At 52.8% G+C, this 26102-nt stretch overlaps 11 protein-coding genes across 11 annotated transcripts; 7 read left to right on the top strand and 4 right to left on the bottom strand.

The window, feature by feature from the left end:
* Positions 1-589: 589 nt before the first annotated feature.
* On the top strand, positions 590-2073 carry CTAM01_07420 (uncharacterized protein; the record flags this gene model as incomplete). Its single annotated transcript, XM_060523443.1, has 4 exons — positions 590-647; positions 720-950; positions 1003-1095; positions 1166-2073. The coding sequence occupies 4 exons, from the start codon at positions 590-592 to the stop codon at positions 2071-2073; spliced, it is 1290 nt and encodes a 429-aa protein (XP_060381819.1).
* A 1361-nt stretch (positions 2074-3434) lies between these two features.
* Positions 3435-3875, top strand: CTAM01_07421 (uncharacterized protein; the record flags this gene model as incomplete). The annotated part of the gene is made up of 2 exons (XM_060523444.1): positions 3435-3674; positions 3750-3875. The coding sequence occupies 2 exons, from the start codon at positions 3435-3437 to the stop codon at positions 3873-3875; spliced, it is 366 nt and encodes a 121-aa protein (XP_060381820.1).
* A 631-nt stretch (positions 3876-4506) lies between these two features.
* On the top strand, positions 4507-5427 carry CTAM01_07422 (nucleoside-diphosphate-sugar epimerase family protein; the record flags this gene model as incomplete). Its single annotated transcript, XM_060523445.1, has 1 exon — positions 4507-5427. The coding sequence occupies one exon, from the start codon at positions 4507-4509 to the stop codon at positions 5425-5427; it is 921 nt and encodes a 306-aa protein (XP_060381821.1).
* A 1305-nt stretch (positions 5428-6732) lies between these two features.
* On the top strand, positions 6733-7056 carry CTAM01_07423 (uncharacterized protein; the record flags this gene model as incomplete). Its single annotated transcript, XM_060523446.1, has 1 exon — positions 6733-7056. The coding sequence occupies one exon, from the start codon at positions 6733-6735 to the stop codon at positions 7054-7056; it is 324 nt and encodes a 107-aa protein (XP_060381822.1).
* Positions 7057-7788: 732 nt separating this feature from the next.
* On the bottom strand, positions 7789-9007 carry CTAM01_07424 (NAD dependent epimerase/dehydratase; the record flags this gene model as incomplete). The annotated part of the gene is made up of 4 exons (XM_060523447.1): positions 7789-8087; positions 8147-8272; positions 8333-8701; positions 8755-9007. The coding sequence occupies 4 exons, from the start codon at positions 9005-9007 to the stop codon at positions 7789-7791; spliced, it is 1047 nt and encodes a 348-aa protein (XP_060381823.1).
* A 623-nt stretch (positions 9008-9630) lies between these two features.
* Positions 9631-9959, bottom strand: CTAM01_07425 (uncharacterized protein; the record flags this gene model as incomplete). Its single annotated transcript, XM_060523448.1, has 3 exons — positions 9631-9778; positions 9810-9866; positions 9934-9959. 3 exons carry the CDS (start codon positions 9957-9959, stop codon positions 9631-9633), a joined length of 231 nt encoding a protein of 76 aa, XP_060381824.1.
* Positions 9960-11170: 1211 nt separating this feature from the next.
* Positions 11171-13318, top strand: CTAM01_07426 (binuclear zinc transcription factor; the record flags this gene model as incomplete). The annotated part of the gene is made up of 6 exons (XM_060523449.1): positions 11171-11221; positions 11390-11658; positions 11723-11939; positions 12018-12320; positions 12418-13134; positions 13208-13318. The coding sequence occupies 6 exons, from the start codon at positions 11171-11173 to the stop codon at positions 13316-13318; spliced, it is 1668 nt and encodes a 555-aa protein (XP_060381825.1).
* Positions 13319-13785: 467 nt separating this feature from the next.
* Positions 13786-14547, top strand: CTAM01_07427 (uncharacterized protein; the record flags this gene model as incomplete). Its single annotated transcript, XM_060523450.1, has 1 exon — positions 13786-14547. One exon carries the CDS (start codon positions 13786-13788, stop codon positions 14545-14547), a length of 762 nt encoding a protein of 253 aa, XP_060381826.1.
* Positions 14548-14995: 448 nt separating this feature from the next.
* CTAM01_07428 (uncharacterized protein) lies at positions 14996-16282 on the bottom strand (the record flags this gene model as incomplete). The annotated part of the gene is made up of 4 exons (XM_060523451.1): positions 14996-15227; positions 15281-15640; positions 15712-15829; positions 15895-16282. 4 exons carry the CDS (start codon positions 16280-16282, stop codon positions 14996-14998), a joined length of 1098 nt encoding a protein of 365 aa, XP_060381827.1.
* A 1284-nt stretch (positions 16283-17566) lies between these two features.
* CTAM01_07429 (LysM domain-containing protein) lies at positions 17567-22748 on the top strand (the record flags this gene model as incomplete). The annotated part of the gene is made up of 2 exons (XM_060523452.1): positions 17567-17721; positions 17804-22748. The coding sequence occupies 2 exons, from the start codon at positions 17567-17569 to the stop codon at positions 22746-22748; spliced, it is 5100 nt and encodes a 1699-aa protein (XP_060381828.1).
* Positions 22749-23564: 816 nt separating this feature from the next.
* On the bottom strand, positions 23565-25429 carry CTAM01_07430 (uncharacterized protein; the record flags this gene model as incomplete). The annotated part of the gene is made up of 3 exons (XM_060523453.1): positions 23565-23708; positions 23766-25090; positions 25171-25429. 3 exons carry the CDS (start codon positions 25427-25429, stop codon positions 23565-23567), a joined length of 1728 nt encoding a protein of 575 aa, XP_060381829.1.
* Between the last annotated feature and the right edge of the window lie 673 nt (positions 25430-26102).

The raw sequence follows: 26102 nt of genomic DNA on the forward strand, positions 1-26102 counted from the left end.
CACGCCTATCACGGAAACTAAATTCCTTGTATGTTCTGAAGAGAATCCAACATTTTTCAGATCTATCAAGGGGCATGAAGATTAGCTCATGGAATTCTTGTTATTGTTCCATTGTCTGGTGCCATACACACCTCTATTTATCTGAGTAGCCAGGGCGGTGTTTCTTATGCCACCGATTCAGTCCTTAGGTTGTTCAAGATTGAAAGTCAAAGCTATTAAGCGTGTATTTGTAAGCGCCGAGTACTTGAAGAGATGAGGTTTAAGTCGGTGGAGACCACGCCATCCGGCTTTAGTCTTCCCGATGTCGCTCAGCTCCACATAGGCGCCGGACAATTACCCGCCTCACCGTTTTTGTGTATCAACTTCCCGGCACAACATCTCGGTTGGGAGGTTTTGTGTCAACGCTAGCTTTGATTGGTTGGAAAACTTCACTCTGTAGATGTCGAGTTCGTCTTGAGAACAACTTGGCTACAGAAATCTTGCGCCCTTACTTGACATTCGTTCTATTAGCCTAGTTCAAAGGCCGTCTAGAGGTCGTCTGAAGCGGGTACAAGACTTTTTTACAACATCTTTTCCCAGCGCCATCAGGATGCAACTCGCCGAGCGCCAGGAAGCCGACTCGCTTGAGCGTGCGCAACCTACGGAAAGTAAGTTTTTGACTTGCCGTTGATACTCTCGTAGCGAGAAGGTACAATATGCTGATCTTAGAACCTTGACAGCTCTGGACGTAGCACAAGAGTCCCACAAGTACCCTGAGGGCGGCAAAGATGCATGGCTTGTTGTGGCTGGTGCATGGTGCGCCATGATACCATCCATGGGTCTTCTCAATACTCTTGCAGTTCTGCAGGCCTGGGTTTCACAGAATGAACTTCATGGGCTCCCGGAGTCGACAATAGGCTGGGTGTTTAGCACTTACGCCTTCTTCCTCTACTTTTGCGGCGCTCAAGTTGGTATGAGACACATCTCAATCAAAGTAATGACTCAAGCTGATAAATCTACAAGGCCCCATCTTTGACGCTCATGATGTGAGGTTCCTGGTGATACCCGGATGCGTAGGATCTGTGGCGTCTATGATGCTGATGAGTCTCTGCAAAGGTAAGGGCCATCATTTTCCCTCCTAAATGGCCAAAGTCTCAAACATTGCTAAACCTTAAACATGTGCCAGAGTTCTACCAGTTTTTGCTCACCTTTGGTGTCCTCGGCGGCGTATCAGCTTCGCTTCTTTTCAACCCGAGCATCGCTGCAGTCGGGCACTGGTTCTCGGAACGTCGTGCTCTAGCTACAGGAATAGCCTGCACGGCTGGAGGCGTCGGCGGCGTTGTCTTTCCTCTCATCATTCTCTACATGGCTCCCAGGGTTGGTTTTCCATGGGCCATCAGGACGGTTGGGTTTATCTGTGCTGCCGCGTCTGTTTTGGCATGCACGCTCTTGAAGAAGAGGCTTCCACCAAGCAAGACATCCAGTGGCGCAATCGACCTCAAGGCGCTGAAAGAGACAAAATTCGGTCTCGCAACATTGGCCGTCTTCCTGATCGAGTTCGCAGTCTTCATCCCGTACACTTACATTTGCTTGTACGCTATCCATGAGGGCATCGATCTCCAGAAGTCTCTCCTCCTAAGTGCACTGCTCAACGCTGGAGCGATTCCAGGCCGTGCCCTACCGGGCTACGTCGCAGACCGATTTGGTCCCTTCAATGTCATGTGCGTCACTGCCTTGGTGTGCTCGGCATTCATCTTCGCGCTCTGGTTGACAGCGCATGGCGGAGAAGCTGCCACGACTGCCTTTGCGGTCATGTTTGGATTCTGGTCCGGAGCTGCCATCAGCTTGACGCCAGTCTGCATTGGACAGGTGTGCAAAATCGAAGACTATGGGAAAAGGAGTGGCACGGCGTTCTTTGTCTGCAGTTTTGGTGCCCTTGTCGGTGTGCCCTTCGCTGGAGCTATTCTGCAATGGTCAGGTGGCACTTATGACGGCCTTATACTCTTTGCGGGTGGTCTATACATCTTGTCGTTCTGCGCTTTTGCCGTTGCAAGAGGCGTAGCTTGTGGTTGGAATCCCAAGACCTTGTTCTAGACTTGAGTGAGACTCAGTCCAATATCTGGGGCCTTATTTCGTCAACGGAGACGAGACTTGTGGTCACTACGTATTAGATATTTTGATCATATTTGCATCAGCGAGAACAAGAGCCTCGTAACAAGCTTCGCTTAGTGATGATAGAGAATGAGAAGGGATGAGTCCGTATGTTCTGGGCTTTTGAACGGGGTTTTCCTCCAAGACAGCGATGAAATATTTCTTGCTTCAGGACTTGCTGTGCCCAAAATAGACTTAGAGAAACCAAGGAGCTGGAGTTTGTGATTTCTGATGCCGTCAAGTATCAGATTCCACGCATGAGTATACGAGCGATTCAGCAATGAATTGAGTCCACATTGATGTGCGTGAAGATGAGCTGTTTGCTGTCAACTTGAATTCCTCGAAGGCAAGACCGGGTACCACAGGGGAATAGGAGACTGGCAATTTAAATACAAGTGAAGCACTGGCGCACCATGGAGAGCTGTGGGACTATAACAGAGGTTTACAACTTGAATCTGATCGTTGTGTTGTTCTTGATCAGATTATTTGTCTCTGGCCTGCTATCCCACCGGCGCAATTTTGCGAGATCAACGCAACATGACTCAAGTTGAAGATTATTATCGTGCAAATGAAGTCTTTTCATAACGAAGAAACCGTAATGAGCCGTCTCGTCAAATATTAGGGGCTGAGTCCTTCGAAAAAGGCTATTGATGGCGACACTAACATGCTCGAGTCGTGACCTTGAAGCGCTGTTTCGGAAAAAGCGACGTCGGCAACCGAACCGAGCTGACCAAGCAAATTCCATTTACACCAAACGCCTATTAAGAACTTTAAGACCATAGCTTACCTTAAAATACACCACCTGACAGCGGCCGCCTCCACATCTTCCGATAAACTGGGCAATGCTCGCCTTACAACTACCTAGGCTAAGGCCCCCACAACTCACCTTAGAGAGATGCGGCAGTTGACATAGTTTGACGCTCATATTACTTGCGCGCGGCTGTGTGGTCTTTCCCTGCCAATACCTGTCGCGCATTTGAAAGCAGGACTCCATTCCAAGGCCCAGGGCCGGCAGGCAGCCTCCGCAAGGGGTTGTCGCAGACTAATCGGCGAGTCTTTTGATCACTCAACCTCAATTATGAAAATTAAAAGGGTTTTGAAAGTCGGATTTCTTAAGTATAAGTTGCGGCTTCTCTACCCTCTGCCCAGAACCTTTCCATTATCCTCACCGCACTCTCTTACCTCACAAACCAGTCGCTTCTCTACGGTCTCTACATTTTACAGCAACATTGCCACTGCATCTCTGTACTTCTGATACCCAGAAATCGTGATCAATCAACTCGCATCTTTAACAACTCGTCAAAATGCACGCCCGCAACGTTCTCATTCTCGCCCTTGGCGCCGTCGCCTCCGCCCAGAAGTTCGTGGACTTCCCCACCAGCTTGACCTGCAAGACTGGCGCTGGCGGCAAAGAAACTGCCACCATTTCAAAGATCGAAGCCCAGGATGCCGTGAAGGGCCCCAACGGAACCAAACAGGACGACTCTGCCGCCAATGTTGCTTCTGGCAAGTGCGTCAGCCTCTCTGGCATACCCTTCTACGGAGTAAGTAACAGCATGGGATATCTTCCGCATATTTACCTCTGGAACTTTCATGTGCTAATCAGACTCTTCTCACAGGGCGGCGTTTCTGGCAAGGGAAGCATCTACTTCGCTTACGACAAGGCGAAGGATACATACTACTTCTGCTCGGCGCAAGGAGCTGTTGACGAGTCGGGATGGCCCTCTTCTTGCACGGAGAACTGAGCGTGCTAGTTCAAAAATAGAATAACAAGCGAGCATTTGTCATTTCACATCTATTGAGGCCAATTCTGCCTATATTCTGAGTGTGAAATGATAGTTATTTTGAAGTACCTTATGAGCACATTCTTTACTGATGCAAACTTTGCCTGGAATGTAAAGAACCATGTTGCTTAACGACTCGGAGTGAGCGGTGCAATTTGGGAGAACGAAAAATCTTCGTCAATAAAATGCGAGTGAAACTCATAGCCAGACCGGCCAACTTCAATGGCGCTAGGTGGGGTCAATTGACGTCGCCTCGAATCAGCGCCGGCCTCCGATGAGGTCCGAATTTTAAGAGGCCCGAGACGGCGACGATTCGGGAGCGGACCGTTGGTAATCGAGCTTCTCACTTATCAATCAGGGATTGAATGACTAAGGAGCGAAGCTTAGACGATGGAAGTTTCTTCACATCGCACCGTTCCTGAGGACGAGTACAAAAAGAGGTGTTTCCTCCTTGACTGATTTGTCTTCTGAAGTTCTGTTGCCGATTAGCGACAGACAAGAACCCAACAAACGCCTCTGGCCTGCATCTCAACTTACACCGAAGTTCTACGACAACTTTTTATTCAAACCTACCAAGACAATTCAGAACAACATGTCACGCGCGATTCTCATCACTGGCGCCACAGGCAAACAAGGCGGTGCCGTTATCAGTGCTCTTCTAGCCAGACAGCCATCGGACTTTCTGCTTCTTGCAGTAACGAGAAATGCGCAGTCGACATCTGCCAAACGACTTGCAGCAAAGTCCTCGAACATCAAACTCGTTGAGGGAGACCTTGATGCAACCCCTGCGTTATTTGCTTCCGCAAAGGCCGTTGCCGGAACCGTTCCTCTATGGGGCGTGTATTCTGTTCAGGCAATGGGCGACCAGAAGTCAGACAGCGAGACAAGGCAAGGCAAGGCATTGGTGGATGAATCCATTAAGGCAGGGGTGCGGCACTTTGTCTACAGCAGCGTCGAGCGAGGCGGTGACGAACGGTCTTGGAGCAACCCTACGCCAGTACCACATTTCATCACGAAGCATCAAATCGAACACCACCTCCGCGACAGCGCCGCCAATAGCAAAACCGACATGGGCTGGACGATCCTGCGTCCCGTCATCTTCATGGACAACCTCATGCCAGGCTTCTTCGGCAAGGTTTTCTTCACCATGCTCCGCGACACCATGAAGGAGAAGCCTCTGCAGTGGATCGCGACCAAGGACATTGGCTTCTTCGCGGCTGAGGCATTTCATGACCCGGCTACCTGGAACAAGAAGTCGGTCGGTTTGGCTGGCGATGAGCTTACCTTCTCGCAAATGAACCAGACTTTCGAGAAGGCGACTGGCGCACCCGTAGGGACTACATTTGGATTGCTCGGCAAAGCTTTGAAGCATGGGATCTCTGAGATTGGTATCATGGTCAACTGGTTCAAGGATGAAGGCTACAAGGCGAATTTGTCACAGGTCAAGAAAGTCCATCCAGACATTCTGACTATGGGAGTTTGGTTGAAGGAGAGTGCATTTGTGAAGAAGTGAAATTATTCAGGCTAAGGATTCAGGAGGGAATTCTGTTGCATGACTACTGTAGTGAGAGCACTTAGACTAGGTAATGATGGAATTAATGTGGAAGCAAGATACTCTTCTTTGAACGCAACGGCCAATTAGTAGTTGCATGTGATATATCATATCGATAAGTGATTTGCAGAGGGATGCAAAGCCCGGATGCAACATAAAAGACCACTTGTTGCATCAACGGCTAAAGTTGAACACCCACAGAACCACCTTGTCCAGTGACGTCACCTGCACACATCAGGCAACTCAATCGACTCCAGGACGATCTGCCGGTGAGATGGGCCGATTGTAGCTAATGCGAGCTTGCTAGCCCCTGCCTCAACCTTGCATACAAAAGTCCGACCCGCGCGGGAGAACAACTCTGGGGTCTTCAATCATACCTCACCTTTTTCATGGTGTATTTCATAAGTTGGCCGGCGGGAAGAATTACTGATCTCAAAGAGCGGGCAGCAACTCCATGCACACTACTCACAAATTGCAATACCCAGCGAATTGCTGCCGATTTTAAGAAAACTTAAGAGAACTTGTGCTTCTTCAATGCTTGATAACACAACATGGAAAAGATACGGCTGTTCCCCTATACTTAGTTCTCTGGTTCTTCGAAAGCGCATTGCAACATCGCGCCCGCACCGGACTAGCCGTAGAAGGCATCCTGCATTTTTCAGTACAACCTTATAACTTAACCTTCCAACTCCGGACTTACCGACAAACAACAAAACCGGTTTATAGAAGGAATTATGCTGATCAACGGGTTGGTTGACAATTCTCACAAATAAACTTCAGGGGGTTCTCGGGGCACGCTTCTGAATCGAGTCATGTGGTCTGACTTAAATATGGATAGTTGGGCGGTTCACTGCGGGGATAATGTCGCATGTATACAACTCTACAGTAATTATACAGTACTTCGGAAGACTTAAGCCGACTGCACTCAATAAGCCAACTCTATTTCTGAGGACCGATCGTCATCGGCCACGGGCTCTCGTGCGATTGGCCTGCAATAGTGGCGCATAGTGGTTAACGAGAGCGAAAGCAGAATATCGGACATCGTAAGATCATGGGTGTCTACTGCTAGATGCTACCTTCTAGACTCGATGGAAATGCAACATGGTAAGTGAGATATAAGCCGCCTAGTTCCTCCCTGGTCTTCAATGCCTCAGTTCCTGGTAGTTCATCCCATCTTGACTCTCCAGCCCACCAGCGCAGCATTGTCAGCTTAACTTCGTTCACACATTCTTTCTCGGTCAACAAATCTCAACAATCGCTTCCAAAATGAAGTTCGCTGCTGTCTTCCTCCCTCTGATCCCCGCCGCTCTGGCCGGAGAGTGCATTCGCGACGGCGGCTGCCCCGGCTGTGGTCAGGTTGCCAGCGTCAGCTACGTCCAAGACGGAAGCACCTCCACAGCCACGGCTGCCTCCTACGGCTCCGTCACCTTCTCCGACACCACTATCACTGTCAAGAACACGTCCAAGAAATGGCTGTTGTTCTGCAACTACGGCTCGGCCTGCTTCCCCGTTGAGGCCGGCGACACTTGCACCTCCACCCGCCAGTCGTCCGACTCCACCGCTCTCGGACTTCAAGTGTGGTCCCAGTAAAAAGGTAAGTTCTGACCGGCTAAACGTTTCTAGCAGTGAATGCCAACTGACACGGATGCTCAGGGACCTCCAAAACGTGCGTCTGGGATCGGCATGGCAGCATGCTGCTGGAAGCTTGGACAAACGCGCGGGTGTGACAAACTGACAGGAGTCAGGCGGGGTTGATGGTTCCACGTCCCGCAGTCGTCCCAATTCTGTGCACAGCGCCTGAGATGGCGAGTACGAATACGTGGATTGTACACTTTGTGGCACCTCCACAGGCAAATAGCTGCCAATGCACTTGGTCTGCCAAATGACTGAGGGTGTTTAGAAACCAAGAGACATCGAACAGCATTTACATTTTTCACGATGAACCAAATGATACCTTGTCTTGTGCTCTGTGCATTGTGATATTTATAGACCATGGCCATTCTCGACGACAGGGTTGATGCTCGTTAAGCTACCCCTTTCCCCTGTCGCGCGATCGGCACCCCTGAAAGGATCTACTTAAGGAGTGACACTATGACCCGGCCTTGTGTTGAAGCTAGACAAGGACACCGAATATGTAGATCAAGTATGTACATGTAAAGGAATTGAAGAAGAAAATGTGGCCACACTTAGGTGACGTTGTCAAAGAAATTGGGTTCAGCAGAAATCGTGAGCCCTAGTTGTAGGCGTCTGCCCGTTATCGTCGCATCCTCAAGACTGCTTGCTCTCGATTCATGTCTCTCGTTCGTCGTTCTTGTATTCGTCTCATGATAGATCTTCAACATTGAGAAGAACGCTCTGCTTCAAAGGAACAAAGCCTTCTCTTCCGAGTTGCCTCAGCAGCTCAACCGCCCGCGATTGGGGTTGCGAGACAACAGAAAGCTCGCGATAGTGATGGAAGTTATCCACGAAAGTCTTCTCCGGGAAGTGCGTGCGCAAAATGTCGAGGACGGTATCAAAGTTGAAGGGCTCAGCCCAAGCAAAAATTCTCTCGCTGCGAACGTTTGGGAGCACTGCAGCAGCTACGTGAAGTCGAGCGTTGTCTTCCACGTCGACGAAATACTCTGCAGTCTGTATTAGCTTCTCGTATAAGCAAAGAGTGAACATTTTCCTATGCGCTTACGTGGTGGAATGCTTGCTAGACGGTCCACGTGCGTTCCGTTCCATAGACTCTCGATGAAGGATGAGGTTGACGAATGGCCCTGATTGGCCGCATCCAGAGCTCTTCCAAAGTTGGTTCCGGGAAGCACTAACACCCAATCAGCCTCATTGCACAATCCAAGTATCGATAGAACTGCAGGTTGCTTACCGCTGCTGACTATCAAGTCATAACGTCGCCGAATATTTTCGTGATAAAACTTCCACACTGCCATCTCAGCTTCCACCTTACTAGCGGCATATATATGCCACGCTCGCTGAGGGTGGTACGGAGCCTCCCTCCATGCTATTTCCACCGACTCAGTGTTCCAACTGTCGGAGTTCACCTCGATTCCCTTCTTCTCGGGTTGAGGGAGAGCTGCAGCAACGGAAGAGCTGGTGAAAATGAACCGCTTCACACTCGCCGCTTTGTTGGCGGCCTTCAGAGCATTGAGAGCCACAGTGATGCTGCGAGGAATGACGCTCTCGGGATTTGGGCTAAAAGACACCGGGGAAGCAGCATGAATCACAGCAGAGACGCCTGTAAGGGTGTTAGCCTCCCTGAGGTATAAGTAAGAGCTTCGACACATTCACCTTCAACCGCAGCGTCAAAGGCGCCCTCCTTCTCCATGTCCGGCAATGAAACCAACATGAAGTCACCCTTTGGTCTCTGTCGCTTCAGCGCTTCTGGTAGCCAGGCGCATTTAGTAACGTCGCGAACCGTTCCGCGGACGTTAAATCCTAGCTGCAGCAGTTCATTGCAGACATGGGAGCCGATGAAACCGTTTGCACCCGTCACCAGGACCATTGAGCCCTTTGGAATGGCGAATTTTCGTTCCGGAGTCATATTGAAGAAACCTGGGCTGGCAATATTGACTGTTCTTTACAAGGATGACGAGTGCAGAACCACCGTGGCTGTTCGCAGAGCCAAGAAATGTGGCTATTTGTCGAGATGGCTGCGTTGCTGCGCGCGGTGACCGCCAGGCATCCCGTCGAGAACGAAAACGAAAGCAAGCGGATGATTTTATAAACTCTACTGACTTTCCAAGACTTTCTGAATGCATCTTAGGCTCAAAAAAATCTACCCCGCCTTTTTATTTAGATAGAGGTTTCGTGTCTGTCACTTGTGACATTTTTCTGGTGGTTTGAAACAGCCTTTTTGCCAGAGACCGTTGTCGTTGAACGCCAAGTGGGACTCCTGGAAAAGGCCCAAGATGACAGAATGGGACCCAGAGCCGATGCACCCCCACGACATATCGCGAGAGAAGAGATACTCGCGCCGATAAATTAATGCGACAGCAATCGGTTCTTTGCGGATGAGTCGGCATCAGAGGAATTTTTTCATTCCTCTAAAAGTCTCGTCCGAACATTGAGGATTCGTATGGCTGACAATGGGTTCCAAGGGGTTGTAGTTACGCAAGACTTGACATGGGACTCAAACAATACCAGAAACATGAATTTTCCGACTGTCTACCAGAAACGATACACGCTGCAAAGTGCGGTCTTTCTCAATTGCTGGATCCAAATTTGAGGCCTTTTCTTCTTACGTGTATTTTCTTTCGCACCAAAAGTTAGTTTGGCAACTTGATATGCCATGTTGCGGCGATCCCCGCCCCCACTTCGTGACAATTACGTGCAACTTCAGGTACTCTGAAATGGCCATATGTTGCAAGGATCTCAAACCCGCCAGTCTGCTTTTACTCAAGCTACGGATTTTCAAACAGGTTGCCATTGTGTGGCGCTAGTCGAAAGCGAGAATTTGTCATTTCTTACTCGACCTCCTCCAATTGGCCATTCATATCATCTTTTCCGAAGATGTCAATCGTGCGAGTGCACTGTTAAACTGCCTGGAAGAGGAAAAAGCCTTGAGCCATGGAACAAAAGGCTGCTTACTCGCAGCTTCCAAACTCATTCAAGAGTGCCATGATGGTTTTAAGGGGGAAAAACAAGGAGCATTTTCTCAAGCTGATTATCCGTAAGAGGCCGTTGCAGGGAGATTAGGAAGTTCATCTCGAACAGAAGTGAGTGAAAAATCTCTACTGTTTACAATAGCGGGTCCTTGTTGGATGAAAGCGTTCACTAGATTATCTATGGTCTTGACTCTACCGGTCTGAAGATTTCTTGATGCTAACTGCCTTAATTCGTCTCCTCGATTTCTAGTCTCAGCCTGTACATAAGTTTGCCACGCTACCTATAATACTTCGCAAATTATAGACCCACGTGAAGGGAACCCCAGAACGATACTCTACGGGAAAACCATCAATCGCTCGCTCTCCATGACACTTACACCATCTTGACGACCCTGCCTGCCCTTCAATGGGGATATGATGGCTGACATTCTACAAAACAATGTTTTGCGTCGGTCAAAGGCCAATGTGAGCGCCTTTGCACTTGTGCATCATCTAGCAGACCTGGATGAAGCCAGAAATAACATCGTAGGCGCCAAAATATTCAGAACAAGGGTAAACGCTCGCACCATGATGGTGTGCGATCGTTCCACATGTTGGCCATGGTATAGATACAACGTCTACAAACGCTGCACTGCTACGACCTCATGATAAGAACGGCATCCGCCGAGAGTGCTAATTATCAAGTCCGGGGCGCTGCCCGGGTACGGGGCAAAACTTCGGTCCCGGACGGGGCTCCTCCTCGCTCTCGTATTCCGTAAAGATTGGTCGAATACAGCGGGAAATATGGGGCCCTTAGCGGCTCGCACTTGATCGGAGACCGGCCGTACGCAAACGTCGAATGACATTCCACCTTCAAATAGGCAGTCCCCCTTACGTAGAGGAACCTAATCTTGTGCATTAATCGTGTGGTAGAGTAATTATGTAAGCAGTGTAACCTTTTGTTGGACTCTTGCAAATCTGCCACGATGAACATAATGGCGATGGTCTACCGGTTGAGAGCCGCCGCTCTTCTTTGGCGCTGTATCTTTCGACACCCTAAGGGAAAATATGCAATCGCAGAAGGGGAATGATGCTCCCGCCAACCAATTCTCATGCACGCAATGTCGAACACGAAAACTCAGGTGCGATCGCGCCCGCCCGCGCTGTGGACGGTGCGCGAGGCTTGGGGACAGCTGCGACTATCCACAGTCGAGAAGAGCGAATGTCGGCAGGAGGAAACGCGTGCATGAGCTAGAGGCTAAATTAGGTACGTCAGTTCTGTTTTTACCGCGTACAATCACACTGGATTTGTGGCAATGATGTTCCTTGGAACCAGTTAGTCTTACACTCTTATTCTTATAGAGCAACTTGAGCGACTGGCAAAGACCGGAGACAACCCTTCTGCCTCTGAAAATGACGAAAGCCCGCCTCAGCAAATTGCCGGCGAGAGTGCCGATTGCTTGACGAGAGATTTGCCGTATGCGACGACATCTACCAGCGGTACTCCAGATCAAAATCAACCCCCACTAAACGACAAGACGTCTTTCACAGATTTACTCTCCCTCGGGCTTTTTGAGCAATCACCGTCTCAAGACGTCATTGAGTTTCTGTGAGAACTGTCACTAATTGGTTTGAGATGATTGAAGTCATCACGTTTCTAACTCTACCGGCAGAACGAGGACCTACTTTGAAAAATGGCAATACGCTGCGCCAATGCTGCACCCAACTCGGTATACCATGTCATTGTACTTGCCGCCTCATATGCAGCCTCCAATGTGCCTACAATACATCGTCATGGCCTCCGGCGCAGAAGTAACCAAGACTCACAGGCAGCTCGCCATGCCGTTCTACCATCGCGCAAAGGCATATGTAGAAGCCGATGAAATGAGAGTGAGTTGTGCGGCCCTTTTTTACCGAGGTATCGGCGAATTCTAGCTTGACCGTGTTGCTGACACAACCCAAAAAAAGGGTGATGGACAGTTCTTTGCTACTGTAGCACATGCTCAGTGCTGGACACTGATCGCCAACTTTGAAGCCCAGCAACTCTACTTTGCGCAGGCTTCAATGAGTCTTTGTCGAGCCATTAGGATCGGTCAGATGCTCGGCCTTCACCGGGTTGACGGGGAAGGCGTCGATGCGATGTCTTTGCTTCCACCTCCACAGGGCTGGTCTGAGGCAGAGGAGAGGCGGAGGACATGGTGGGTAATTTACTGCTCGGATCGGTTGGTTAGCGGTAGCACGGGCTGGCCGGTAATGATCAACCAGCAAGATGTAAGTAAACAGCATCTAACGCCGTACCGTACCTACCTCGTTGGAGAAGACATGATACCTAAGGTCTGACCTTTCGTGCTCACATAACTTTTTGCAGATTACTACACATCTCCCTGCGTCAGAAACGGCATTTGAAACAGGCGTCGAGGAGCAGACGAGCCCTCTGACGAGCATTCTCCTACAAGAAGGCCGCGACTTCTCCGCCTTTGCAGGACGGGTCCTGGCCGCGGCATGCTTCTTCCAAGCCTTTCAGCACTCGACACGGACATTACCAGACGATGGCCTCACCGACCCACGTACAAGTCGGAACTGGAAACGCCACCGTGAGATCGACAACGACCTAGTAGGTCTCCTTGCCGCCCTCCCGGACGACCTGACGCTCCCCCGGAATATCCAAAGCCGCAACGCCACCTTTGTCAACGCCATCATCCACACGTCGGTCATTTTGCTACATAGAGCAGCTCTCGCCAGGATAGAGCCGTCCGGACTGCCGGAGCACATGGCGAAGCAGAGCCAGGCGAGATTGATTTGCGCCGCCGAAGAGATTCTGAACATCATCCGAATGATGCCTGATATCACGCAGACGCTCAAGAATCCCATGATGACCTTCTCCATATACACAGCCTCTCTCGTGTTCCTCGAAAACTGGGATACGTCCGCTCAAGACTATCGACGGCAGGATAACCTTGATTTTATCCTTCGCATCATCATACTAGCCGCCAAGGCGTGGAATAATCCCGTCACGAAGTCTACAGCAGTTCAGCTCGCGGTGGATATGCGACAGCGAGGTCTCGAATCCGAGGTAGTTGACAAGGTAAGTATTCGCAAAGCCCTTTTCCCCCCACCCGGAAATCCCTCACAAGACTGCACTGATTCAGATTTTGTAGGCAACTGAATTGTCACCAGGCCTTGATATGGAACCTATCATGGCAAAGGGGTTGTCTTCATCCTCCAACTTTGTGTACCAGGTCAAGGCCGCGGACGATGCAGCACACTAGAATGCCTGATTAGTAGCTGAACCGCAATGGCTCTGCTCTTGAAAACTAGCTTATGAAGGACCATCGTTATGTTGGTAGCCCTCAATATTGTAAAAAGTCGAATGCCTGCAAATTGCATCGCTTCAGGTATCTAAAGGCTACGCCGTCAATTCGCATTTCAAGAATTGGCAGGCAATACATCAAGCAGTAATACAAGACTTTAAACGCTGATTTGCGCGTTGAGGGGCGGCCAAATCACTTGTAAGTTGTTAATGCCAGATTCTGTTTCCACCGTTTCTCGCAGTATGTATCGTGCTTGGCGCTTCGCATAACGGTGTCCCAAGAAGGCTAGCGGACTTTTACCTAATACAAAACGGTCCGTTTACACCACTTCCCTTCCTGTTCATCTGTAAACCAACTCGCTTCAGATCATACACAAATATTCACACACACTCACACACTCACACAAACGTACGCGAAACTAAATCATGGAGGAATGGACAGAGCCCTCCGTCGCCACCCTGCTGGAGAGAATCCTCCCTGAGTACCCGGACTTCAAAATGCTCACACCAGCCACCAAGCGACTTTTCTGGACGCTCAATGGCCCTCTCGAGAGCGCAATTCAGGTCACGCCAAACCACTATTACGAGCCAGGGGACGTGATGGAGCCCTACTTTCGCCCTATATCTGCCGAAGAATCTGCGAGCGGTCTCGAGCCGAGCTGGCACCCTGTATCGCAAGAGTCTCTCATGGCGCCCCCCGTCACAACCGTCACCGTCCGAGTCGAGGCACTCGACTCATGGGAAGAGCTCTGGGTCGAGTTGAATCGCTACTGCGTTGCAGATACCTTGACGGATCCCAACCGGCCCCGGGCTAAAGACGTTCAGCTTGAGGTGACGACGGCGGGTACCTTTCTCACGATACACGAGTACATCTCTGTCGTGCACCCGTGGCTCATGGGCATGCGCGAGAGGATTCTAGACGCCTTGGGAAAGCTCGAACGCCAGGCGGGGAAGGTTTTGTGGACGTCCGAAACCAGTTTGGCCGTCCATTTGTTCGGTGGGCCGATTAGAATCGGGACTGAAGACGGGTGGGCTCAATGGCACAGAAAGCCCAGCCCACCGCGAGCGGTCGAAATGACCTTAGCTGAGGACCAGGAGGCCTCGCGAAAAGTCATGGAGAGAATGAAGGCGAGATCTGCGGCTCGAATACGTGAGCTGGAAAGGCTCCGCCAAGAAGGGGGAAATTGAGATAGGCTGGTTCATCTGCTGTGTACATGTGTATTCCATTATTCATCGCACTTTTCCCATTTTCCTAGCCCACGATAACTAAAATATTGAAAGATGAGAGTTCCAGCACAAATGTGTGATACTTGCTCATTTACTGCGATGGCTCACAGCTTGTGTAGAAGGTCTAGAAGGTCCAGCTCCCCACAACTCCAGAGCCTTACTACCGAAGGGCATCAAGCAATCGCTTCAATAACCTGTCTCAACAGTACTTGCAGGCACCGGACGGGCAATATCCGTGGCTACAAGTAAACTCGCAGAGGTCCTCATAATAGGCTAGATTCTCAGTGACATTATCATCTGGACAGCCGTGGCGCCCTGTCAGTTCCGGTATACCGTCAGCCGGCTCTGAGGCGGGCCCCGTGCAGACGCATGCACCAGCAGGACAGTGATTGAAGTCACAGCTGTATGATCACAAGCCCTTGAGGTTTTCTGTGATACCTATCGCGTTCGAGCCGCCGGTACAGGCAGGAAAGGGAGCCGCTGTGGAGGTGCTTGTGGTTGTCACAGAGGTCCCGGTGGTCCCCAGAGTCGAGGTTCCTGGGACCGTGGACGTCGAAATGACCGCAGGCGTGGACGAAGCGGATGTGAGTGTGGACACGGGAGATGTCGAAGTCGAGGCACAGATTCCAAACCCGTCCTGGCTGCGTGGACGTCAGTTTTACCACATTGGCCAAAGATGGAATTCGAGACTCACCACCCTCTCTCAATATGACAGTCGGCAGGCTTCTCACCGCAAATACCGTTCACGTTGCAGCACCTCCCCCACTCGGCCGAGCACCTCATTCCCTCCGCGCCACCGCAGGTACCGTCTTTCGTCCACTTTGTGCCGGCCGGCTGTTCGTCCTGCTTCCAAATGTCGCAGTCCCCATCCTGGCAGGCAAAGAGACCACAGAAAGCGTCGCCCGTGCCGCATCGACCGTCTAGGCTGCAGCAACTTCCCCAGCGGCCAGCGCAGACGCGGAAGCCGTAGTCCTGTCCACATGTACCGTCGGTGCTATAGACAGTATCGCCCACGCAGTCGCCCTCGTAGCAGGTTCCAGGGGCGCAGTCCTCGCTAGGGGTCAATATGTCGTGTTAATCTCTTGTAGCTAAGGTAATTCATCACATTGGGGTACGGCCACATACGTCGAATCGCCGCAGGTCCACGTCTCCGAGTTGCAGCACTGCTTGTCGGTTCCGAGACAGGTAGCGTTGTTATGACGAGGGCCGCAGAGACCATCAACAGCCCTAATGGGCTCAATAACTAGGTCAAATAGTTAGTCGATATCATGAAACGCATATTCGCGCCTAGTGGTAGTAGGCACTCACATCCTGAGACGCAGTACTCGGTTTGGGGCTTGATGTTACCGCAGTCCCTATCAAGACTTGGGTTCAAAGTGAAGAAAAGGTCGCTGGGCATATCGTAGCGCTGAGCAAGCTCCGAACATGTGTAATAGCTAACATCTTTTGGGGTATCGGTCCAGTACCGGCAGTTGACCTCGCCCGGGTTAACGATGATAAGGGTACCTTCAGTTGGCCCGGAGTCGTCATCGGCCGCGGCAATGCGCATCTGAGAAAGGGAATCCCAAGTATAAGGCTGGCATGACTTCCCATCTTGAGCTGAGGAGAGATGTGACAAGACAAGAGAGGAGGCCATGGCCAGCGAAAGGACGGCACCGGGGCGCGAGATTGCAGCACCGAAATTGAACGACTCCATGGTATCCTCTCGTGCTTGCAGCTTGTACGAACGGTCTGTCTGCAGAAGGAGGTTCTAACGGAGCCCTATTCGACCTCGGGGGTTCGGATTGATAGTTAAAAGGGCTCGATCGGCCTCAAGGACCTCCATTCTTGCCGCGCTCCCATTGCCCTGCGCCGCTCGGTACCGCCACTGCATATCTTCATTTCCTGTACGAGCGGCACGGCTGAGAGCTCCCCTGCGACAGATATGAAGAGATTTTCCGCAATTCTCTGTTGATTGGCTTGTGTTGTGGGCAATTTGGATCTTGGCGTTGGTGGTGTTGAGTCGAGAGCCTAGAGCCCGCTTTGCTTCTCGACGACGGAGCACCTGAACAGTCCTTTCAACGAATCGGCGGGGCAGGCAACATCGTACCTACCTTTTTAAGACAGTGCCACGGTTCATCATCTTAGTCCAGCACGAACTTGTCATAAGTAGCAGGTGAGTCATGATAAAAGTATGTAACCATGAGGCACAGTACTGATCGGGTGACTACTTCCTTGTGGAGTTACAGTTGAAAACGGTGAAATCGGATGATTCGTGTGGCACAGTTTAGGCAATAGGCTCATTTTGTGCCGTTAAAGAGCGGGACGGACCGCGACTTCCAAGAAGCAATCTAAAATGTACGTAGCTATCCCGAGTCTGCCCGCCAACCAAAGTTGTTGCCAACCAGGCAAGACTGCCCCGGCTTCCGGATAGGACTGTTAGTGGTGGGTCTTGCGCGGAACAGGATGGCCGAGTGAGGTACCTACCTAGGCACGGACAGCAATGGGTCCATAATTTAAGCATGTCCTGTGAAAGTTCCTTCCCGCCCCTCCCCCTTGCATTCGAGGAAATGACAAAGACCCTTGCCCAGTCGCCTCAACCGCCGTTGGTGATTGAAGATTATCCGGACGCACCGCAACATGGGTTGCTCTGCAGAATCCGACATTGGAAGGTGGAGGGGAGGCAAAATGAACAGGGCACAGCAGTATCATTTCTCCCCTCTCCGGACTTACACGATGTGAGGTATTCAGCTACCCTAAACCAAGGCCGAGCTGAGACGCGCATGTGCAAAAGGAGGCTTACTTATATCGGCGAATGTCCTCGATCTCGGTACGGCTGGCCAGGAAGCCAGGACCAGCATCCGTCTCGTTATCGGTATCAGGCTGGACGTCTCGACAGCTCGTGGCTGACAAGGAACGAGCAAGATCAGAAAGCCCGTCATCTAGCAACGCCTAGTGCTTCCACCCGAAGATTGCTACAGTATCAAATACATCCATCGCCATGGTTTTGCGGCATTCCGCCCTCGCTGTGTGCCTCTCGGTTCTGCTCGCTTTAGATCAAAACTCTAGCCAGGCAAATGCACAGTACTTGCAGAATTTGGACCGCACCCGTATCACTAATCCTGCGACCAACATCCAATACGATGGCTACAGATAGTGAGTCTCTCTCCGTCTTCTGTTTCTGTGCCTTCTATTCCGCAGTATACTCATGGTAGACGGCATGCTCACAATTTCTCAGCAAGGCCGTCCCTGACAACCGGGCCGCCTGGCGTAATGTTATCGACCTTGGCCGCACCGAAATCATCTATCTCTATTACAATTGCTACTACATGAACAACATCTGCGACAACGTTGACACCTTCCTGAGCTCCCCCCGCGGCCAGAACCTCCACCCTGGCACGACCATCCCCGCTGACCAGTTCACCTACGACTTTGATACCGGTGAAGAAAGCTGGACTCACCAGTCCGGCCGCAGGGAGAAGTCTTGCCCCAAAAGTTGGGGTAAAGCGCGGAACTGCCCCGAGCCGAGCACGAAGGTTCCCTTCCGCCACGACGGCCCCTGGTGGACCAAGGATGTCGAGGCCGTCGGCAACACAAACATGCTCAAACATGAACGCGACAGTCAGACCAAAAACATCATCAAGAGGTCCGGGATGCGCTATACCTGCGATGAGTTCCCCCCTGCTACCTGGGTCGAGGGTGGCAGCGGCTGGGCTAACAACCAACCTGCCAACACTCGGTGCGCTGGTCATGCCTGTCTTGACCCCTTCGCTGTTGTCGTCAACGGTAACCGCGTTTCCGTAAAGGCCGAGCAGGACTGGCAGGCTAGATCGCACAAGACGCTCCGCGACGTCCTTCTCAGCAGAATCGAAGCCCGCAACAATGAGTTTACGTGGCACGATCCCCGCAACCCGCAGAGGGATACTGCCTTCTTCCGCTTCGCTGCCATGGACATGGGGCCCGACGGCAACGCAGCCGTGGTCTTCAAGACAGATACTACTACTGGCATGGATAGTAACCATGAATTCATTTCTCAAGCAAGGAAGCGCGGGCTCAATATCACCAACCCGGACGAAGATGGGAACCCGAACGAGCCGACGCGGGTGCCCCATTCACGGTACGGCCCCAGCTTTGAGGAGGCATTGAGACGCATGCGCGCCGGCCATTATCGTGTCGTCGAATATATCCCGGCCGAATTCAACGACTCCTCTGTGACAGCTGAGCCGACTTTTAGGGACATGACTGATTTGCGGATGCGGTCGGCTGGCTCAGGCGACCTACACACCAACAATAAAACGTCGCGACGCTTCGAGAAGCCGAAACGGCAGGGGGAAAAGGTACCGGCAGCCATTCATGAACGCGCAAAGCCTCTCCTAAACGCGGCTTCGTCAAGTGATCTCGAAAAAGCCCGTGGCATCGTGACAATCGCCATCGCGGCCTCGTCCAAGCTCAACAAGGCCCGTCTGAATAGCCCACTGCGAAATCAATACAGACTCAAGCCCGGTACTGTCATCGGCGGAGCAATTGTGAACGAGACCCGCCGCACCCGCCGCGACGACCCCGAACCACCCCCGCTCCTCGAGATTACTGACGAGATTGCCTGGGCCGCCGCACTCCTGGCCGAGGCCGAGGCTGATATGCCCCAGGACGGTGTTAAGGTTCCCAGCCGCAACATCACACGCCGCGCGGCCGCCGGCTCGTACTGGATGGAGTCTATCGCTCGCAAGGGCATTGTCCCCTGGGGCGATGAACCCTCGTACGCTGTGTTCCGCAACGTGCTCGACTATGGCGCCACGGGCAACGGCGTGACTGACGATACTGCCGCCATCAAGCGGGCCATGAACGATGGCCGGCGTTGTGGTGAGAAATGCAACGGGTCGACGGTCAAGAATGCCATCGTCTACTTCCCACCCGGCACGTATCTCATATCCAGCACGGTGCCTCTTCCCTTCGGCACGCAGGTCATCGGTGATGCCATCAACCGACCAGTGCTGGTCGCCTCCAAGACCTTCATTGGTCTCGGGGTGCTTTCCACAGACGAATACACAGGCGGCGGGACTGGCGCCGACGGGCACGACCAGCAGTGGTATGTAAATACGGCCAATTTCTATCGTCAGATCCGCAACGTCATTATCGACGTCCGCCCAGCACCGCCCTCTGAGGAGGCGGCATGCCTACACTACCAGGTGGCCCAGGCTACTAGTATGCAGAACGTCGAGCTGCGGGCCGGTGCAGGGCAGAAGGGCCTCTTTGCCGAAAATGGCAGCGGCGGCGGCATCTCCGACGTCACATTTGTAGGTGGCGACGTCTGTCTGTACGGCGGCGAGCAGCAATTTACCGCCCAGCGGCTTGTCTTCAGTGGTTGTGACGTCGGCGTTCAGGTTATCTGGGACTGGGGTTGGGTGTGGAAGTCAATAACCATGACCGACGTGAAGACAGGCTTCAAGTTTGTGCCTGATTATCCCGACGGCAGCATAGGGTCATCGCTGATTATGGATTCGTCCTTCACGAACGTCGGTACCGTCGTCGTTATTCAGCCGCCGTCATCCAAACCAGGTTCCGGAAGCACTGGTCTCGTACTCGAGAACATCGCCATGTCGGGTGTCACCACCGCCGTCGCTGACACGAATGGCCGCACCCTGCTGGCCGCGTCTACGAGGCTTGACGAGTGGGTACTGGGCCCCGTATATTCGAGCTCAGCCGATGATGGTACACGCTCATTCTCATCTGGTGGCAAGGTCGGCAAGTATCGCAGAGATAGCGCGCTTCTGGACGCTCAGGGTGCCTATTATGAGCGTCCCAAGCCACAATACGAGGACCGCGGCGTGGGCGACTTCCTTCACGTTAGGGACTTTGGCGCTATGGGCGACGGCATAACGGACGACACGGCTGCCTTCCAGCTGGCCGTCGATTCAAGCCAGGGCAGCATCTTATTCGTCGATGCCGGCTCGTATATTTTGACGGGGACCGTGACAGTACCAGCCGGCGTCAAGATGGTCGGCGAGACGTGGTCGCAGATCGTGGCCCAAGGTCCGGCCTTCTCCGACGAGAGTAAGCCTACCCCAATGCTTCGCGTGGGTCGCCCTGGCCAGGTCGGCAACGTCGAGATGCAGGACCTTATTTTTACTACAAAGGGCCCGACAGCTGGCGCCGTGCTCATTGAGTGGAATATGGCTGCTGATGCAAAGGGATCAGCGGCCCTCTGGGACTGCCACGTCCGGATCGGCGGTGCGACGGGCACCGATCTGACGCCTACGGAGTGCCCAGCTCTGGCTTCTGGCATCGCCCCGGGCTGCAATGCTGCTAGTCTGATGATGCACATTAAGCCAGGCGCATCGGGATACTTCGAGAACATGTGGCTGTGGGTGGCTGACCATCTAATTGATGACCCAGACCTGGAAGACGCCAACAACACCATGGTACAGAACTCGATATACGTTGCTCGCGGCCTGCTTATCGAGAGCACCGAGCCCACATGGCTCTACGGCACGGCATCGGAGCACGCGATCATGTACCAATACAACTTCCACAATGCCGCGAGTGTCTTCGCCGCCATGATCCAAACAGAGTCACCGTACTACCAGCCAACCCCAAGCCCGCCTGCCCCTTTCACTAGCTCCGTCGGCCTCTTCCCTGGTGACCCGGACTACTCCTGCGCCGTTGGCGACGAGTTCAGTGGTTGCGATGAATCGTGGGCCGTTGTGATGCGCGGCTGCGAGGATATCGTCATTGCTGGCGCTGGCCTGTATTCGTGGTTCTCGACCTACGCCCAAGATTGTATTGGCGGACAGCTGTGCCAGAAGGCACTGGTTCTTCTTAAGGGAAACCATGCTAGCGTGCGATGGGAGCATCTCGTTACGATAGGCGCCAAGTATATGGTCATTATGGACGGCAAGGGCATTGCGGCCAAGGACAACCTCAACATCGATGCGCACCCCTTCTGGTCGCAGATATCGCTGCTCGACGTCACTAGCGACGGAGAGCAGTATAACGACATCCTCTGGCTTGACCCGTCTATTTGGGATATGGAACAACCTGAATTCTCTTGCGAGCCACCCTGTCGTGTCAAGATTCCGCCATATACAGGGGCGACTACTACCGTCAATTACCCACTCATGACCGTCAGCCAGGACGCGTGGACGAGTACAATTACGGTGCGGCCCATGACGCTATCCAAGTTGGGCTTCGAGGTAATGACCATCGGGGGTTCCAACGTGAAGAGGGACAGTGGCAGCCTGAACCGCCGAGCCTTTGAGGACTTCTGGCCCGTTCCCGCTACGACTGCCGCTTGGCCCGTCGTTATTTACAACGGCCCGAATGGTAAAGAGTCAACGGCGAGCCCTAAAGCGCCTTATCCGACGCAGCCTCCGTCCATCGAGCCTGGCTCGCCACCGCCGCAAAACGGCGCCTGGCCAGCAAAAGCCCTCCGGCCGCGCATGGCCGCCGCTGTAGACCCCAACAAAGAGCTGGACGATCGCCTCAAGGACTGGATGTGCCGGCAGGCTGCCGAGTCGCCCAGTTACTACGACATGGACATGTTGGACTGCCCGGGAAGGGGTGGAAACAACAACGACTCGGGACAGATGCCGATGGGTGACGGCACTGGATGGGACGTCCCCAAGATTTCAAACAACGGCACCATGAGCCTGCCTGGGTTTTTCCCCTGGGGCTCAATGTTGAGTGAGCTTGGGCGCATGTGCGAACAGCCGCTTGAATCGAAGACCACCACCACCAGGGCGCAGACGACTCAGCCTTCCCAGCCCACAGCAAAGCCGCTCAAGCAGGCCGACGCCAAGCACAACAATGTGAAATGCTACGGCGAGGGGCGCAAGATGAGCAACATCCGGCTGCAGAACGGCATCAACTCCTTCTGCAAGAACATTGGCTCCGACGTTGGCGTCCAGGCCCGCGACCTAGATGGCAGGGCCGCCGCCGGGCAGCAGCAGCTCATGGGCGGATACAAGAAGGAGTCCATCAAGCCCTTTTCTGGACAGGAGGAGATTAGCTTCAGCTTCGAGGTGCTCGACGGCTGCTCGTGGACGTTCAGCATGGACGAGTGTACGCGCTACTTCAAGACGCCCGTCGATAGCTGTAATTGCGGCGGGGAGAATGGTAAGCAGGGCGGTTATGGGAGTAACAACTGCCTTAGGTGGAAGACTGATCCGAATCGCTCGGCGTACTAGTGGTTCTCGAGAAGGACAGCCTTTGTGATCGAGTGTTCTTTTTGTGAATTCTTGTATATCTATTTATTTCAGATTCTCTTGGGACATATTAGTTGCTCCACATTTTATGTGTTTAGATATTCACTATATAGGTAACAAAAAGGCTTCATGATGTCAATTGACGTGGCGTAAGGTGATTTTGGCTATTTGCCTCGAGGCACCAAGTGAGGACTCAAAAGACTGAGATTAAATAGTTGAGAGACAGATATGCCTCAGCGAGTAGCCTCGAAAACTCTCTCTCTTTCTCTTTCTCTCTCTCTCAACACGATACTCGATGAGGAAACTACAACCGCTACTACACGCTCAAGTCTTCCTCGCCGTGATGGCTTCAACAGAGTGCCTCATGCGCGCAAACGTGACAAACAACTCACGAGCATAACATCCTCAAAAGCGACATCGAATAATTGGCAACCTCATTCATGTCTTGCGTTACTTAATACACAGAGCCGCATGGCATGCACTGCAACTCAGCTCACACATACACGCCGGGTGGCTAATTACCATAGCCGAGCTGGGGCCCCCTTTCTACCGCACCAGCAGGCACCCTTCGAGAACATGACCAGCGTAAGAGAAACTTGTCTATCGCATCCGGAATCATTGCTAATAGGCCCCCCCTTCTTCCGCCCCCTAGCGCCGTCCCCCCGTCCATTAATGAATCAGTAAAATCAAATTGCCCGCAATGTCTCTAAACCACTGGTTGGATTTGTAGTTGCGGGTCGGCACGTCGGCACACCGGGTAGGAAGGTTTGGATAACACAATAAGTAGACATAGCGTTGTTACATGCCATCAAAGTCGCCGCCAAGGTCGTCCTCGTCCAGATCTCCCTCCTGTATCTCCTTGGCCATCTCACGCTCGCGTTCGCGCGCCTCCTGGGCATTCTTCAACTCCAAGCGGTGCTGGTTCATGGGGAATCGCATGGCCTAAAACACGGTATTGTTAGAGTGTATTTTCACATGGAGGTGTGCTGGAAAACTCACCTTGACGCTCTCATCGTGGAGAGCCAAGCATGCGCGAATTCTGTCGTGGAAGGCTTCACCAGGCTCTCGCGTAGCGTAGACGTCGCCGACTTCCTTGCTCTTCATGTATCCATGCTCGCGATCTAAGGTAGCTTCGATAACACCATCGCGGATGGCCTTGGCAACAATGTACTCGGCCGACTCTTCGCTACCAAGATCGAGGCGGATGCAGATATCGCGCAGGGAAATGCGAGAATACGACAAAGACATCATGCGGATGCCAGTCTTGATGACGTTCTGGCGCAGGCGGAGGATCAGGCTGTAGGTGCCGTCGCGGCGGAAGGTGTCGGCGTGATCCGCAATGATGGTCTCGAAGTTCTGGACCTTGCCAACCCGGACGGCCTGAACAAGTAGGAAATAAGGGTGCAGAGAGAGCTCCAAAGTGGGCTGGCGGAAAGTAGATCTCTCGGGAATATCACCCATCAACAATTCAACCACCAACAGAAGCTTGGTCGCCGTCTGTGAGAAGCCCACCGCGCAGGCGCTTGAGGGAGCCTTTCTTGTCGCAGCTGTGAGGTGCTCGTGTGCCTCGGTGTATCTCAGCTGAATGGCGCGGATGCGTCCAAGGTAGTACAGGAAGCGTGCGACCTGGTTGTTGGCCGCGTTCTCGGGGAACTGGGTATGGGATACGAGCAGGTCGGCCTGCGCAATGTGAGACGTCAACAAATAGCTGCGAAGCAAAAGCACAATGACCGAGGCTTGCGTGTCGATATCCTTGCGGAGAACGGCGGTCCGCAGAGCAGCCAGGAGAGTGGGTCGAATAGCGACGACCGGAGACTGGGGAGAAGGAGGCTGAGGAGCGAGGCTTTCGCAGAACATTGAGTAGTAGAAGTAGACCTTGGCGGAAAGGGAGTCTAGTGTACGGCGGTTAAGCGTGTGGATACGGTCAGTGAGCTGCTTAGAGAACTCGGCTCCGTGTTGGAACTGCTTGGTGTCGTAGAGGTGGACCTGAATCAGGATGCCGAGGAAGATGTCAATCTCGGGGATGATCTCCTTCACCTCCTTCTTCTGGCCGTTCTTCGTCTTCGCAGGCTCGCTGTCTACCTCCATCTCCGGTCCGCTGGAGCGGCCGAGGGGTACGTTCTCGCGACCGATGGCAATCAGAAGCTGCTTGGCAACATTCCCGGAGGCAACGGTCGCGGGGAAGCTCTCGGCAATGGCCTGGGCGATGATATCGGGTGTCAGGCGCTTGCGGATGGTGGAAATCGACCGCAGGGCTCGGAGGGAGAATCTGGCATCGAAGAGCGCGACTGCGCGGTCCAGCAGAGCGAAATTGCTCTTGATGTCTGTAGAATTGACATCTGTCAGCTTTCTGGTTTGTTTGCGGACAGATCAAGAGCTTCAGAACTGATAAAGCATGACGTACCTGCTACAGCCTGCACCACAGGGTCAACCTTGACCTCTGCTTCATCTGCTCCAGCCTCGTCACCCATCGCAACGTCTCCGTCAGCATCCGCCGGGGGAGCAGCCGCCTTCTTGGACGGAGGGACAACAACAGTCATCTCTTCGTCGCCGTCCTTTGCTCCCTTCTTGCCCTTGCTCTTTGAGTCGGCATCCTTGTTGTTCTTACGAACCCCGTTCTCGAGGGGATCCTTCCCGCTGCGTGAAGGTGTTTTGCCCGGCATCTTTGCTCAACCGGGTGTGCGTGGATATGCTGTGGGCAGTGTGTTGAGTGCTGCTTGGGATGGCAGCAGTCGGATATGATCGTGGAGTCGCGCCCGGGGAGGAGAGTGTGGGCGGGTTGTTTTGCTTAGATATGGCGTCCCGTCGGATGCTTCTTCTGAAAGCAAGGTATTGAGGGAGAGAAAGTCAGGTGACACAGGTTGAAAAAGCGTCAGGACAAGCGGGAGTCGATCTCGGAGCTCTGTGAGAGTCGGTTGTCGTTGATGGGATTGCGTGGTTGCTGTTTGGCTGTTTGGCTCGTGATGCAGGAAGGTCCGATGGATGGAAGCTCAAAGATTGAATACCTGAGGCTTAGGTTGCTGCTTCCAGGCCGGGGGGGGAACGACACAGACCGGGCAAGCACCTCACCCACCACACTAGCCGGTGCTCGGTAGCGGGTACAAGATTGTGGACCCAACGCGAGGCAGAAACAGCCATCTTTGCGGGGACTCAGCTACCGTAGGTTGTACACTCTACCTGATATCACTTAGCGAGTGAGATTGCCGGGCCTGCTGAAAGCGTGGAGCAACCCCCCCAACACCGAACGAGGCAAAGGCCACCAGGTCCAAAGCGGGAGTGACGTTGTCGATGCTGCCTGCCTCAGCTGCGTCGTCGTGGTGCCTTTTTTTTTGTGCC

The sequence above is a fragment of the Colletotrichum tamarilloi genome, assembly GCF_030869305.1.
Source record: "Colletotrichum tamarilloi strain Tom-12 chromosome Unknown Scaffold_23.1, whole genome shotgun sequence".
NCBI lineage: Eukaryota > Fungi > Ascomycota > Sordariomycetes > Glomerellales > Glomerellaceae > Colletotrichum > Colletotrichum tamarilloi.